The 15,917-nt window shown below is 48.2% G+C and overlaps 2 protein-coding genes across 2 annotated transcripts; one reads left to right on the forward strand and one right to left on the reverse strand.

Moving 5' to 3' along the window:
* Positions 1-80: 80 nt before the first annotated feature.
* Positions 81-3,558, forward strand: LOC104488761 (chromosome unknown open reading frame, human C19orf44; the record flags this gene model as incomplete). Its single annotated transcript, XM_010142831.1, has 6 exons — positions 81-701; positions 960-1,299; positions 1,856-2,359; positions 2,679-2,774; positions 2,901-3,067; positions 3,472-3,558. Coding segments are annotated over 6 exons (1,815 nt in total), but the record flags the coding sequence as incomplete, so codon positions are not given.
* A 541-nt stretch (positions 3,559-4,099) lies between these two features.
* Positions 4,100-15,621, reverse strand: CHERP (calcium homeostasis endoplasmic reticulum protein; the record flags this gene model as incomplete). Its single annotated transcript, XM_010142832.1, has 16 exons — positions 4,100-5,178; positions 5,760-5,945; positions 6,482-6,576; positions 7,027-7,143; positions 7,275-7,424; positions 7,721-7,807; positions 8,099-8,232; positions 9,034-9,272; positions 11,135-11,531; positions 11,916-12,094; positions 12,414-12,648; positions 13,276-13,365; positions 13,713-13,824; positions 14,196-14,347; positions 14,570-14,707; positions 15,440-15,621. Coding segments are annotated over 16 exons (2,531 nt in total), but the record flags the coding sequence as incomplete, so codon positions are not given.
* Positions 15,622-15,917: the final 296 nt, after the last annotated feature.

A 15,917-nucleotide genomic window follows, 5' to 3' on the forward strand; every position in this document is an offset into this window, starting at 1 on the left:
CGTTCGGGCCGGGGAGCCGGGAGCCGAACCGGGCCGCCTGCCTCCGCCTCTGAGGGCTCTTTGCATCCTCTTCTCGGCAGGGACTCGGCGATGCTCCCCGCAGAATCATCACGGCCAGCCTCAGCGCCCTTCCTCGCTCCGGTGGTGACCGCGCTGCGGTTGACACGGAGCTGGAGGCGGCTGGAAGAGCTCCGATCTGCCGCAGCCGGTTCCTCAAGGTGCGCAGCGAAAATGTAGCTGGGCGGCAGCGGTGCCAGCCGCCGGGAAGCGCTGCGCAGGCAGCGAGCGGACAGGCAGCAAAGAGCGCTCTGGGTAGCACTTCCCAGGCACGGTCGAGCTCCGCTCTGAGGAAGGTGGCAGAGCTGGAAAGCAAAATCCTGAATCGAAAAAAAGAGATGGAATTGCAAAACGCTGACTTGGGCCAGAAGCCTTTGGACGAAGAGTCCCTGTCATCTGCCAGTCACGAACACAGTGCAAGGGGCAAGAAATACCTGAAGAGTCACGCTACCACCCGTGGAAATCTGACCCTCGGGGAAGAAAAAAGCTTCCGAAGCCCTGAAAAGAATGTTACAGTTCAACAGCAGCTTGGCGTGGATAGTGATGAGGAGGAAATGAGAGAGCTGATGGGGAGCTCTCTGGAGGTTTCCAGTGGCAGTGAGGCTCGGAAAGTTCTTGTAAGTGATTCGAAATGGGTTGGAAAGGTCAATACAGACATTGCTGGGTTGTCTGTTTTTATTTACACTTCCATGAAATTGTGTTGAATTTGTTGCTCACTTTTCATTTAGATAACACCAGAAACCGAATTTTAATTTTGCCTTTGTGGTTTGCTCGTGAAATGATTTAACTTCAGTTCACATTTTAAAATTACTGGGTTTTACCCATTATGAGTTGTTTTCCTTTTTAATGATCTACATAATAAATGCCATAACACATGAATCTCTTTTCATGCTCTTCAGAAGAGGAAGACTCCAGTTCCACCGGGAATAGCTCTGCCATCTCACAAGGCAGTTTCACCGACGGAGGTACCTAAAGCACCTTCTTTTCAGAGCAGAGACTCGAAGAGGAGGGATTTGGGTGGGGTTAATTCAGCAGCCAGCAGAAACGCGTCAGTGCGGTGTCGTGTGAGAGCTCAGCCGCTCTCTGCTTCCATGAAAGACGATGCTGAAACTCTGCCTAGATCAGGCAACGCCAAGCAAAGCCAAATATCACTCGGAAGTGACAGAAGTGAAATAAGATCATTAGATGAATTATTTTCCGAAGCGGCCGATGGGGAAGATTCCGCCAGCAGCAGCTCAGACGGTGAGTTCGTTCTCAAATACTGTCTCAGTAGACTTGGTGCGAATGGTCCTAATAATCTACTGGCAAATTTACTAACAATCATGGGCAAATACTCACTTTAGAGGTTCACTGGTGTGATTTTACTGAACCAGGGATTGGTCAAAGGGATTATGTTGATCTGCTGGTTTTTTTTCTAGTGTAATTTGTATTTTTCTTGGCTTTTGATTTAAGGGGTTCAGTTTAATGATGTTTCCCGGGGTGACATCAAAACAACTACAACATTGAGAATAGTTTTCCTGTATCGATGTACTAAGGGGTCTGAGTAAGAACAAGTGTAGATGAGGGGTGTCAGGAACCGCCGGAACTGGGGTCAGCGGGTCCTCCGGCAGGCAGAGGAGGAAACTCCAGGAAGAGCTGCTGCCCAGTTGGAGTTTAGTGATCGACTGCTGTGAGTTTTTATCGTCACACTTTAGCCCGGCAGTGTGGTACTGATTGATTGGTTTCCACTTCTCTCGTGTGAGGGAAAGTGTGCTGCCGTTCTCCTGCAGTCACGCGATGATCTGTCGTTTGATTGCAGACTTCAGAGTGAACATCCTCAGCCTTGATGATTTGGCACCGGACATTCAAATTACTCCAGAATCCAACGGATATCCCCAAAAGGACACACTCCTGGTGGAAAAAGAGCAAACTTCTCCTGAACTGACAAATGTGGTGCCTGCCTTGAATTATGCTTCTGAAGGGGATATTGAAAAAACTGCGACTGAAGCTGAAATCTCAGAGCATTTAAGTGGAGATTCTGCAGCTTTCTCTAGAGACAAGCAGGATTATCCCGATCATGACGAGACAACGGTGAATACAGAATATTCTGAGGACTTTGAAAGGTCAGTGTCTACAACAGACAGGCAATCTGGATCAGAAATGTCAGAGGAACATTCTGAGGACTGCACGTATTCTGGAGAACACCCGTCTTCAGCATCATCACCATCTCGCAGAGAGTGGCGTGACGAGGTGCACAGAGCGACTGTCAGAGACACCGCGGTTCAGACGGTGGATCCTCCGTTCACCTGTTGCTGGGCAAAGAGTAAGTGTGCGGGATCCTGCCCCGTTCGGGCCATTTGTACACTTTTGTATTTTCTGTGCTGGCCCATCAGCCCCAGCAGTGTTCGCTGTCTCAGTACGAGCCTCCCTGAGCTGACGTTAAATTAGAAACTGCCTAAAGCCCAGCGCTTTAATCTCCATCTGCAGAAAAGATTGGGGTGTGACAGACACAATTCCCTGTTGGGCTCCACAGCCGTTCCACAGCAGCTGGTGTCCCCTGAGGCTGCTGAAGGTGAAGCGAGTTCTAGCGCTGAACCTCCCCACCCTCAGCCCCAGTAATTCTCTTTTTTCCCCACACACAGCAAACGCCTCTGCAGTCCCTGACCCACCTGTGAGCAACAGTTACGCTGATCCGGTACCTCTTGCCAGCCACGTCATCAGCATGGAGGCAGTGGAAGGTACTGAGAAACGTGTTTCTCGCTGTTCTCTTGCCCTGGTTTATGCACCTAAGCCCTCCGTGGATCTCGCAGCCCATCCCGTGACCGTAATGTGCCGCTGACGAACGTGCTCTCCCTTTCTCGCAGCCCTGACCGCGTACAGCCCGTCAGTCCTTGTTTTAAATGCCATGTTGAAGCAGCACTTGGTGTTGACTCAGCAGTTTGTGGAGAACATTCACCACCTTCATTTATCCCTCGTGGAGTCACTGGAGAGCAAGAGGTTCCACTACCATACCCTGGAGGAGACCAAAGAGGTATTTGGGTGACACGGGAGAGCAGCCTGGGTGGGCTGAGGGGACAGCCCTTTCCAGGCGCTTCCGGTAGCTGCAGCAAACTGATTTTCTTTGTGTGTTATTCATGAACCAGGTAAAGTTTATATTGGAGGACACTAATGCTCGTGCCCGCAGCGCTCACGAGGCAGGAGTTCCCTCAGGGAAGACTGAAGCCCTCCTGGGGAGCGGCTGGGGAAGGGGAGCATTGCGCTGTGGCGTGAGCTCTGCTCCGACAGCAGGGATCTGCCGAACGCTGCCACAGGGTATCGGGGGCTGCTGCTGGTGTAGAAAAGTGCAGCTTATCTTGACAAGAGGGTTTATTGTTTATTAAATACTAGAAGGTGTTCACATAATAAAGAAATATGTACGTTAACTGTCTTTTGCAGTACATCAAGAATCACAAATCCCCACCTCTAACGCTCGAAGAGGCACGGGAAGAAATTCGGAAAGCACAGGAGGAAAAATGGGTTTGACTCTGAATTTTAAGTTGGAGATCAGAGCTGGAAGAAGAAACCCTTCCAAATCGCACAGACAGTTGTAACCTGTGCACTGGAAGGTTTGCACTAACTGTGACAGATCCTGCCACAGAGAATTATTTTAGTACATAAATATGTATGTAATTTTTTACAAATGTACACAGTGGAGGATCGTCAGGAGTCTTTGGCCAAACCATGTCAGTGTTCAGCAAGAAAAGAAACCACTTCCCTGCGTGGTCAGGAGGGAAGGGAGCGTGGTCAGTCATCACAGCGTGCACATTTCTATCGCGATCACAAGAGAAGTGAGTCTGCACTAGAGCACGTGAGGAGGACGATGACAGCGACAAGTACCACGTCCTGAGCTTAGGGCCCTGTTTAAACAGTGTTCAGAGTCAGCCTTGTCAGGTCACTGCAAAACCAAACACACCCAAAGGAACGATGAACTCACTACCAGGAAGGCTTAGAGCCAACATACGGGAATCCGCTTACTCTGAGATATGAGCCACCCTTTTATTTTTACTAAAAAAAAAAATGTTTATTGGAAGGCAAAACAATAAAACTCACAAGTTGGTAACATACAGGTGGTGTATGCGGCTTCACAGACAGGTACAGTTCCACAACTACAGTAGATCTAGAACAAACTGATATTTCACCATATGAGGAGGGTTTCTGCTATACAAACACACGCCTCTGGACGAGGTTACCACCACACGGACCTCGGGAGTGAAGTGCAGTGGAAGGGCCTAACACTTTCAGCTGGTGCTTTCTGGAAACAGTTACAAAAGGTTGGGATTTTTTTCTCATTTAGATTAAAGGAAGTTTCCAAGAGTGTTTCATCGTTAGAAACCGGCAGAGCAGAGAAAATGGATTCTCTTCTGTCGAACTAATCAGCTTTTATTAAAGGGTATATACAAAAATATAAAAAGCTTAAAGAATGTCTTCCATTACAAAGCGTTGACCATCCCTTAGAGCGCGTGACGAGCTAGAACAGTGAACCCTCGTGTTCTGAGCAGAGTGGTGACTGCAGCAGCTGGTGTGTAGGGGCGTTAAGTTGGGTGGTAGGTTCTAACAAGCTCGCACAGTGCTCTTAGGTCACCTGTACTGGATCTAGATGCTTCATTCCCCATTTAGACATTAGGATACACTGCTCAGCATCAGTCTGACTTGATCCCAAGGCAGCACCCCTCCACTTCAAATAGAATTAACCTTTTGAGAGAAATAAACATACATTATGGAACTGGAGAACAACAGCCACATCAGATAACGTCTGTATTCCACAGGAATGAATGAATCACAAGCCTGCACCGGGGACAGCGGGGCGGGGGGTTAGTTCTAGTATCAAATGGGTAACTAGTTCAATTTGGCAAAATAAATGGGAATTCTTAAACTTGCTAGACGTGCCGCAATAACGACTGGCCTTTCTTAACCGCTAAGCGACAAGTGAAGTACGTGTCATAGCTTTCCATTTTTGACCAGAGCTTTTAAAGTAACTCATTTGTCACTTCCTCCAGACTTTAATCCGGATTTAGACAAGTCTAATGTTTTGTAGAAGATGCAAGACATCTTTCTTCAGAGAATCTTATTCGGGTGGTGGAGGGTCTTGCGTTTCACGCTTCGCTGAAACAATAGGGAGAAGAGTTCTTACACATTCTGCAGTCACCTGAGCTCTCCGAAGCGTTTTGTGAAAGAGGGCTCTGTTCAGTCTGGGCTTTACTTGAACCCGTTTCACTACTCAGGTCTACTGCAGCCAGGGGCAGAAGTGACTTTTCGTTCAGAATGGCAGGTCTTTCCCTTCTGGTCATTGGCAAGCGTAGTTGTTCTACGGAACAGACTCTCTGCAAAACCCAGCATTTGGGTCTTTATCTCTGAGCAGCACCTCCACTGTCTCTGAGCCCTTCCTGCGCTACACTGGACTTTTGACCAGTTCTGGCTTTGGCAGAACGAGGCGCTAATGGGAGGAAACTGGGAGCTGACACAGAACACTAGTTAATGGACGTTGGGGAAATGAGAAAACACCACAACTCCTAGAGGGACAAGATGCTGCATTAGAGCACGCGCCTACTTACCTGTTGGCTTATTGTATCTGTTACACGAGAAAGAATTAAGAGTTACGAGCCTTCTGATTTGGGTTACAGTAAATGGGACAAAACCTCTATCACATCTGCACGGGTTTTAACGGTTCAGGAACATTCACTTACATTCATCCCTGGCCTTCATGCGGGCGATAAACGAGTAACTTTTATTTCTTCGGTAGTTTTCGTAAGGGTCATCTAATGCAACGCCCACTCCTTTATATTGATCCCACTTGTCTCGGATATCCCCTCCTTTAATTGGATCCTGGATTCCTTGTTCCTTGGCTCCCAGTCCACCGGATCCACTCCATCCTGCGGGAGGGACACAACAACACGCCAATCCTCTAACTGTGGGTTTATTACTAGAATTCTGAAGCCAGGCAAGCACTGACATTTGACCAAAGTGCCTATCTGCTATAGCAGGATGGCCACAGCCAGCCTGGAACGACGTATGAACTGTCCTATTTATTTCAAAAGCACAAATACGCTGAGATTTGGGAGCTGCTGAACATCAGCACAATCCCCAAAAACTTTTAGGGGGGCAAGGGGAAAGTGTGCAAGCCCTGTCTGTGCAGCCAGCCCTGCTGATTTACACCACAGGGAGATGAAACACCCTGGGGAGAGGAGTTCTATCTGATGGCAAACTTATGTCCCCGTTCTCCACAGCCACCCCTGAAAGGCACTACCAGCACTGCGCCACGTCCTCTACACTTGTACCTCGGAATAGCCTTACGCTGGCCACGCGGTACCAAGGGACAATGACTTAAGAACATGCGTTAACTAACTGTATCCAAAGGTTTGGTGCCTGATTTTGCTTCCTGGCCGAAGACGCCAGAACAGCATCTTACCCATCTTCACCAGCATTTGATGGCCTTTATTTTCTTCTCCAAGTCTTGATTCTGGTATAGGAGGCCCAGAACTGGAGCCCAAACCAGCAGAAGAACTAAGAAAATAAAAAGACCAAATGAAGAACAAAGCAAAGTCACTTCCGTGCTGTTAAACATCAACACCCAACACAATCCCATCCGCTCCACTACGCTGTGCTTTTATAAAGCTCTTTGAGGTGCCAGGAACACCCTGCCCGCTTCTCAGTTCAAGGGAAACCAAACACAATGGTTGTCTTCTGAACAGAGAGGACTTGAGAGGATTCCTCCTGCCTCCTCGGAAGCCTTCAGAGCTGCACAGCGTCTTGCTGTAACAAAAAGCCCCCACCACAGTGATACCCTCTCTTTAAGCACACACAGCATATAAATCATTTCTACATCTGCTTTCCATCTTCTTTTCTACTGTTTGTTGAAATGCTGGTTACACCCAGCTGATGAGAAAGCCCGCGGCGAGACTTCTCCAAATGACCCAGCTAAAAAGAGAAAGAAAAAACCCAAAAGCTGCTCACGGAGGAGTGGGGCTGCGAGAGCGGGACCGGCGTCGCCTTCCTGGCGAGTACGATTTTGATCTTGATCGTGACCGCGATCGCGAGCGGCTGTGTGAAGAGCGGGACCTGCTCCGGCTTCTGGAAAGAGAGAGCACACGAGATCAGAGGCACAAGGTACCAGGGCAGCATCCAGGGCTCCTCATCCAGCCCTGAGGGTTGGTCTTTTCCCACCCAGCCAACTTTCCAGGGTTCAGCCCGTTGCACTCTACCTGGACTGAGAGCGTGAATAGGATCGTGAGCGAGAGCAAGAGCGAGAGCGAGACCTCGAATAGGAGCCAGATGACTTTGAAGATCGCGAATTGGACCGCGAGGATGAACGACCTCGACTTTTAGACCGACTGCGAGACCGAGAAGGGCCACTGCACAGACAGAAACAGAGAAACCCCCGTGAAACTCCTGGGAGGAGCATGACAACTGCAAACGTTCTTCTGATCAGATTTGTATGACACACAAGCGTTTCTGCAGACAATCCAGGGAAAACTTGAGCGTGGCAAAAACTATTTGCTGCAGATTCGAGAAATCCCAGCGAGTTGAACCTCAGTTATTCCACCAGCACGTTGCTGAGCAGACCTCCCCTCTGCAGTGAGCCCAGGGTATGCCTAGCCCCTTCCCAACGAGCAGCGTGCATCGCAAGGCGGCAGACAGGATCGCTCACCTGTTTCTCTTCTCCTGACCCTTCCTCCGCCTCGCCCTCATTTTAGCTCTGAAGAATTCGTACAGTCCGTTCTGCTCCCAGCCTTCACTGCAATAAATCAACCACACATAGAACCGACACCTGTCAGACTCTACCTGGATCAAGGGAGACGCTCAGGGTTCCCGCTACATTTTGTAGGGAGCAAAGGGCCTGGGCAAAAAGGTCTCACAAATCTCAGCGTAAGGTCACACAGCGTGTGCAGTTTAAACACAACAAGAGCACTCAGTTCAGCATTAGAAGAACCAAGACACAGGCGAAGGAAGAGGGAGGCACTTCGTGGTTTGAGACAGCTTCTCAGGGCATTTTCCTTACCACATTGCCAGCTATACCTACTCTTACCTGTTTCTAGGCCTGTCATGAGATGGTGGACTATAAAATGCCTCCACCGCAGCCAGGAGTCTCTCACTGGGGGGCATTGGGGGTGGAAGACGTATATCTTTAGGATCTAAAGGTTTATACTCATGATCTTCAAGCTGCCGGAAACAAAACAAATTACATTCGTGTCATGTGTCATGGGGTGGCTACCTGAAGAGAGAAATACAGATTTAACCGTGTAGGGACCTCCCATTTCACCAGGGGATAAAAACCGGTCCAGAAATAAGGATTCTGCAGGTGACCCAGCGCTTTCTCGTGCTATCGCTACCAGTTTGAGTTGCACGAGAAAAGGCAGCACGACAGGGGCTGCAGCACTAACTGGGTCGCCAGGCAGATAAAATGCAGATCTCATCTGTCCACCTTTGTGATAACAGTGGCCGGGTGGAAGCCTGGCAAAAGCTGGTGTGTGCTGAGAGTGACGCAAAGTTAGAGACGGAAGAGACCCATTCGTTCATCTCACACAGAATGCAAGATGTGTGTGTCCCCGAAGATGCGGATACAGGCACATTTCCTGCTCTCCACCACTTCGTTAAATATATAACATTAGTGTTGCAAAACATCTTGGTAAGAACGAACTCTGAATGCCAAGAACACAGTGGCCACATCAGGACTGCAAGGTCCCTCTGTCCATCTGGAAATCACTGGGGATTTCTGTTTTCCAAAAACAGGGGTAAGGTTTTCAAGAGTAAATTAGTCTTTCACATAGATGAGCTCAAACAGCTTTCACCAGGACACAATACTTCAAAATTTTACCATTTTCACTACTTTCTCCCCCTGCTCCTGCCCCTGGTGGTTGCTGAATGGAAAGACTTGAAATTACAACAGTTCGTGTTAAACTGTCCCTATGGGATGGGATTTTGAGCTGTTAATCCTCGTTAGGGCCCAGCACAAGCACTTACTTTTACGAGTGGAGCCATTAGTCCCGCAGGAAGATCAAAGTAGGGAACGTTTGGCACCAGACTAGGATCATCGTGGTTCATGTGAGGGGGCCCTTGTCGCCGCATGTGAGGAGGCTGCCCGTTAAATCCATGCGGGGGAGGCCCGAAATCAGGGTGCTGTGGCCCTCCCCAGGGAGGATGCTCGCTGATTCCAGGATGAGGCAATCTGTGACCAGGGTGATGATGAGGAGGTCCGATTTCTGCAGAGTGGGAGGGTTAAAATGTTTTATTTAGCTATAGAGAAAAGAAGGCAATCAGAGAATACTTCAGTTAGCGCATTTGTCCTAAAAACACATCTGCAAGGCACCCAGAGCCTTGCTGAACCAGAAAAGCAAAAGACCTGAAGAACTAAGGGCTGGCTACAGGTCACAGCCATGAACATCCTGCAGTGCATCTCCCTCCCTGGCCACCGTGACTGCTCTCAAGACAACAGGATGCGTCAGCCCTAAGCCACTGCTTGCTTTGGGACATACTGCGCTCAGAGAGTACCACAAGAAAGAGGCACGAGCAAAAGGTTTCAGTGCAGCAGCCCAGCGACTGATGGGATCTGTTCCTGAAGCCTGATACACAACCACGGCTTCACACGGACCTGGAAATAGCTCTGTCTCTAAGCTGAATCATACAAAGAAATAAATGTGGCAGGAATTAACTCACATGAGTAGGTGACAAGAAAATACTTTGTTTAAAGAGGCGTTTTGAGCAGAGGTAGAGATAATATCCTGTTAAAATAGAGAAGCGAATGACATCCATCCAGTCACTGATGGACAAAGCACTTGCCATGAACGCCAGGACACCCTGCCGAGCCCACTGCACTACCCAGAGAAAAATGCACGACCGGAAATCAACATCTGCTGCAGCAGGACCAACGGTTTTTCCAGGAAAAGCCATTACAGCCACTGCCCAATCCTCAGGCAGTACTGTCCGAGTCATCTTCACCAGAACTCGAGCACAGTCTGCATTGTCCTCGCTTCACCACTTTCCTAATTGTAGGTACCAGTTTCAGTAGATCCCCTTGTCCAACAACCTTCCATGAAAGAGAGGTTTTGGACCACCACTACAAAACAGAGCACCTTTTTCTGAGCTTAAACCCTAATTCCCCCAGGACAAGGAAAGCTGTTCTCCCTACTCAGTACCACAACCCAAACCCAAACAAACAACCCAAAGGAAAAATAAAAAGGGAACAATCTCTACTGGAGAAGTTAATCACAATCCTAAATATTTAAGCTCTAACTCATCAGTTCACAAAGTTTTTTGGACTTAGGGAATTGAGAATCTTTTAAGCTTAAAATAACAAGTCTCAGAAGAGCAGTTACCATGCCCTGTAAGTGGCCTGTCACACGGAACCACAGTGAGCTTTAGACTTCACACTGCTCATGATCATTCCAGAATAATCTCCTGCATGTGAAATCAAACCCACCTCAGGGCAGAACTAAGCAGGCTGGAAGGAGCTGGCCGCCAAACCTGAGCCACAGAGGCCAGGCAAGCAGCGCACCGACTACGTGCTCAGCCATCCCCGTGTTCCAGGAAGAGAGCAAACGGAACGGGAGAACTGCGGTAAGGAGCATCTCACCAGACACTACCAAGACACACACGACTGCAGCAGATAATTAGCGAGCTTGGCAGTAAAGAGAAGAAGGGGCACGGATGAATGTATGTACAAGAACAAATGCTTCCAGCCCGGCTTCCTCTAACTGTCTCCATGTGAGGAGGGCACAGCTGAAGAGCCGCACCTACGGCCTGATGCACAGGAGATCAATTAACAGGCTAATCCTGCTTCTCGCCTTTGAGCTTCCGATTTGAAGTGAAGTAGTGACAAAAGGGGTGCCTGGACAGATGCTGACGGGAGCTGGGATTACAGGTTCTAGTTGTCTGCATCCATTAGGGACGGAAGTACTCAACTCTGTGTGGATTTCCTACTGAGTTGTCAGCAGCAGCTTCCCAAACTCCCAAACTCAACATTTCTCAGGAAAACCACAACAGTCCACCAAGAACAAGCTGTCACCCCAAAGCACTGCAATCAGCAATCACAATGTAAGAAAACCTGGCCTGGTACACACTTTACCTTGAGGAAAATCCCCCTGGGGGTAATCAAAACGATGAGGATAAGGAGGCCTTTCAAAGGGATGGCGAGGTGGAAAATCATCCTGCATGAAGCGAGGTGGAAAGCGGTTGAAATTATGCGGATGCGGGGGCTGGTTGAATTGGGGATGTTGCTGATGTGGAGGAAATGGGCCTCTGAAGTGAGGTGGCCGCTGCATTCGAAATGGAGGTTCCCTTTGACCCCCACCCCATGGAGGTTGTTCATGCTGGTTGTTCCATGGTGCTTCAAACTGGTTGTTCCAAGAAGGATCGGGCTGGTTGTTCCAAGGTGTCTCTCGCTGATTGTTCCAGCCTTGATCTCTCTGTTCGTTCCACATTCCTTCATGGTTGTTATTCCAGGGAGGACAATGAGGTGGTCCCTGCTGGTGAAGAAAAGAAGCCTGGTCATTGGGCTATAAAAATAAAGAACGCAACAAAACCAATCTACCTTTGAAAGCAAGCACAGCCTGTCAGCAACACGCACAGGGGAAAGAACTTCCGAATACAAGGTCTGAATAACTGCAGCTTCAGAGAAAAGACAGGAAAAGACCAAACTGAAGCAGAAGCTCTAGTTCTTGTTCTGCTTGTCCACAGCGAGAGCGTGATGGTTGACAAACTGAAACACAATTTATACTTGGCCTTTAGCTGGGCTCAGATTGAGTAAGTTTGGCACTTCACAGCTTCTTATCTCACTTCCACATCCACGATGGTCATTCTGAACCTCCACCTCCCTCTACATCTCATTTCAGAACTATGTTTCTTACCTGTTGTTGACCCCATGGTGCAACAGGGTGAGGTTGGTCGAACCAGGGTGGTTTATTTGGAGGAATCTGATCATGAGATCCAGGGCCACGTGGTCCGCCGGAGGCAGGATCCTGCACTCCAGACCCTGTGGTGTCATATTCTGTAGAACCAGCTAAAGGCAGCTGAGATTTACCATCATCTGAAACAAAGCGGAGACTATTGTAAGCATGCAGGACACGCGTAGCTAATAAAGCACCAACACAGGCTCTATCTGAATTTTGCAGAATTCTGCAGAAATCTATTACGGGTGGAGGATTTCCAAAGTGTTTAACATTCAACTCTTCAGTTCTTTCTATATTCAAGCATCAGACTGCACCAGCTGCAAACAGCACCAGGCTCTTCCTGAACCCAACCAGCACAGCACCTCGCTGCTAAAAAAGGAGCAAAACAAGCTCACAGCGTTGCCCCCCACCCCCCCCGCCCCGATTTCTGCACAGGTGCCCAGACCAGGTCAGCACCTGCTTGTGTAACTGGAGCAGATGGTGGAGCTGAGGCTGGTGCTGCTGTGGGGGCTTGAGGCGGGGGGGTGGATTTCACCTCGTTCTCTAGCGGAGGTATTTGTATTTGTTGCTGCTGCTGCTGCGTCAGACTGTTGACAAACTCCTCGTGCTGCGTTTTCAGGTTCTGTATCTGCTGCTGGAAGGCCACCTGCACAGGCTGGACTACCGTGGCGTACTCAGTGATCAGATTGGCCTGATAAAAGAATACATTACGAAGAACAAGTGAACACTGTCACTAACACATGTGCTCGTTCAGAATCTCTGCTATCGGCCTCCACCCCCTCCCAATAGCTGCTGGGAATGCAGGATGACCTGCTGGACAACCCAGCCACCTACAATGCTCTGGCAGGATTTCCACAACACTCCCTGCAGGCTGCAGTCCCCTCTCTAGATTAATGCCCAGCTTCTGAATACGGCTAAAATCTACAGCGCTCGTTATAATGCAGAAATGAATAGTTCCTGCTGCCATGGTGGTTACGCTTAGCGTATCCAATTTAAAGTACGCTTTCTTTAGTTTCCTTTTTATCAAACACTCGTTTCCATACCAAGGGAACACGCTGTCAAATCCAGACACGACTGCAGCAGTTACAAACGCAAACAGATGATCTGGGACCGTACCAGCAGCCGGATGTGACAGTGTATATATTGAGCGTTTGAAATAAGAAGGTTATTTTTTACATTATTCTCCCTTGTAAACAACTTCAAGAGGGAGAGAAGGAGGGAATTAATATCTTCCTTTCGAAAAAGGAAAACATTTTCTGACTTTGTTTTCAAAATATTTACACAAATAGAAAAGTGCTACTTTTCTTTCGTGACTAACCTGGTACTGGCCAAGTCCAAGAGCCGGGCTCTGTAACTGCTGAATAATTGACTCATCAAAGTACCCATTTTTCTCCCATAGTTGAAGAAGCTGCATAAATTCAAGAGTGAAAAGTGTTAGAAATGATGAACAACAAGAGACAAATCGAGGCACAGCATTTCTACGGCTCTAACTTTCTCAAAAGACCTAGGATTCCAGCACCGCCTTTGAACCACCCGAGATTCAGACGCATTCATCACTATGATAACATTTAAATAAAGCCCTGGCACTTTTCAGTTCTCGTTACAACACAAATTAAAGCACATCCTGTAATAGACTTTATGAAGACAATCACACTAGAGAAATCTCAGCAGTCCTCTTCCATCCTCCTATTAGTGAATTTATCCAGCACTACCCTAATGCGACGAGGCGCAGTTAAACCAAACCCAGATACTCACTCTGGCAATTTTCTGTTGCTTATCCTCCTCCACTGCCAGAAAACTGGTACAATAAATAGGCACAACCACCTTCTGTAGAGCAGCCAGAAGATCTCGTGCTTGCTTCCGCTGGCTTCAAAAAAGGACCAGGAAGAGAAGAGTTACTGCCTTTCACTAGAACACCAAGAGCATCGTAACGGTCAGTTCATCCCACCTTCTGCAACACTGAAAGTAGCAGATTCACAAACCAGAGAGTTCCTGCCTTTACAATGTACTGTAAAGTCTCATCTGGAGGAAAAAAAACCAGCCCACAAAGTAGGTAACAGCTCAATTTAATTATTAAAGCACATGATCTTTTGTCAACTACAGACATCTTAAGACAGCTGCCAAAAATAATGAATAATTAAAAATAAATAGTGACTAGTCAAACTAACAGTGTATCTGGTACAGAGAGCTCCCCAAATTCACCCAAACATCAAACTGACAACCCAGTGTAATTCTCACCAGTGATGCAGGACATCATTGATTAAGTAGATGAGATGTAAGCGAAGCTCAAAGTGGGCTCCTTCTGCCGTGATGCGGTTTCGCAGGTGCCCCGCCATCAGCTCACAGTGCGCAGGAGATTTCGCGTTACTAAACATCCAGTTCTTGCCAGCCTTCAAAAAGCAAATTTAATATTTTAAGTTAGTGTGTTCACATCATATGGACTTCCTAGAACTGAGAAATAGCTGCAGGAAAGGAAGCTTTCAAGCAGCAGCTATCACCTCACCTGTCACAGAACACAACAAAGCTGCTGTTTACTACACAGACAGCCTCAAAATTAAAGTTACACTTAATCCACAACACCCCAGCTAACGGCTGAGCTCCAGGGCACTCACTGAGATGGCATCTTTCGTACAAGTGTCAATTATCGGCTGCAACAAGTTGTCAAATTCGTTCATATCTAACTGGGTTTCTTCCAAAACTTTCTGCATTTGTTGCTCAATTGCAAGGGCTACTGCTGACGTGATTTGTTCCTGAAAAAAAAGGGGAAAAAAGGGAAGAATTACATTACATCCAGTGTTCTTCTGAAGAACGAAGCTGCTGCATGCCCTTCCTCTTAGCCGTAAGTATCATCTCAAGGACCGCGACCTTTTACAAGCAATGTCACCACCGTCATTTGAATGTTTTTGAGAAGAAAAGGCTCTTCTCATTCTGCAGAAAAAGCCCAGTTCAATTCCACCTCTAAAACCTCTTCATCTTGAAAAAAAGTCATTGCAGCAAGCTCCTAAATGTACAGAACACGATCCAGGCACACGGGCCTCCTCCAGGAACTGTGCAGTTTGGTCCCCTCTATCTTTAACAGCAAAACGTCGCCTGCAAAAAACAACTAGTTCAAAGCTTGCAGTTCCCTTCCGCTCCTCCCCAGAATCCACCTTAGAACCCAGGCTGGAACGTCTTGCAGTTCCCAGCAACCTGCAGCACTAACCAAAGGTTGAAGCATCACACAATTTATTCCACTCTGCAAACAAACACGGTTTTGCACTTAGTAAACAAATGGTTTTAATCACAGGTCCATCTTGCTAGCACATCACATACATGGCAGTTGCCACAGAACGAAAATAAGCGCAGGGATACTCCCTCTCCTCACCAACAGACGATGCCAGCACCGCTGGTCAGCGGGAAACCTTCCTCTACTCCCTCACTCCTGATTTCTACAGCCACTGGCAGCCTAGCATAAACCAGGAGAGTGCTTATCTTCAACCAACCTGTCTCATGGCAAGGAGATGCTGCTCCTGCTGCTGCAGGTTCCACTGACTCTGCTGAATAAGTTCCTCCACAGAAGGAGTGCCCTGAGGAGCTGGGATAGGTGCAGCCGGTGGGAGAGATGGTTGTGGCAGTGGCTGGATCTGTGTGGTAGCCTCGATATCTTGACTTTGCTTGCACAACACTATCAGACAAAGCAGACTTTTAAGGTAAGCCTCACAGAGAAATCCGCCACCAGCCCACACATGAAACCAGCGCTGGTTCCCAAACAGACCCTCACTCTTTACACAGCTGCTCCACACAAAACGAAAACTGTGCTGTCAAGGGTGGATGGTGCAGAACAGGAGTGTCAGCAACTCCCTGCACACTTCAAGAGAAGTGACTCCAACACAAGACCAGCCCCGGGAGCTGCTGCGCTGGACCACCCGATTCTTAGGGGCCCTCCAGGTGTTGGGCTCCGTCTCCCTGTGCTGCCTGTAC

This window comes from Buceros rhinoceros, unplaced genomic scaffold (genome assembly GCF_000710305.1).
Source record: "Buceros rhinoceros silvestris isolate BGI_N320 unplaced genomic scaffold, ASM71030v1 scaffold15739, whole genome shotgun sequence".
Taxonomy (NCBI): Eukaryota; Metazoa; Chordata; class Aves; order Bucerotiformes; family Bucerotidae; genus Buceros; species Buceros rhinoceros.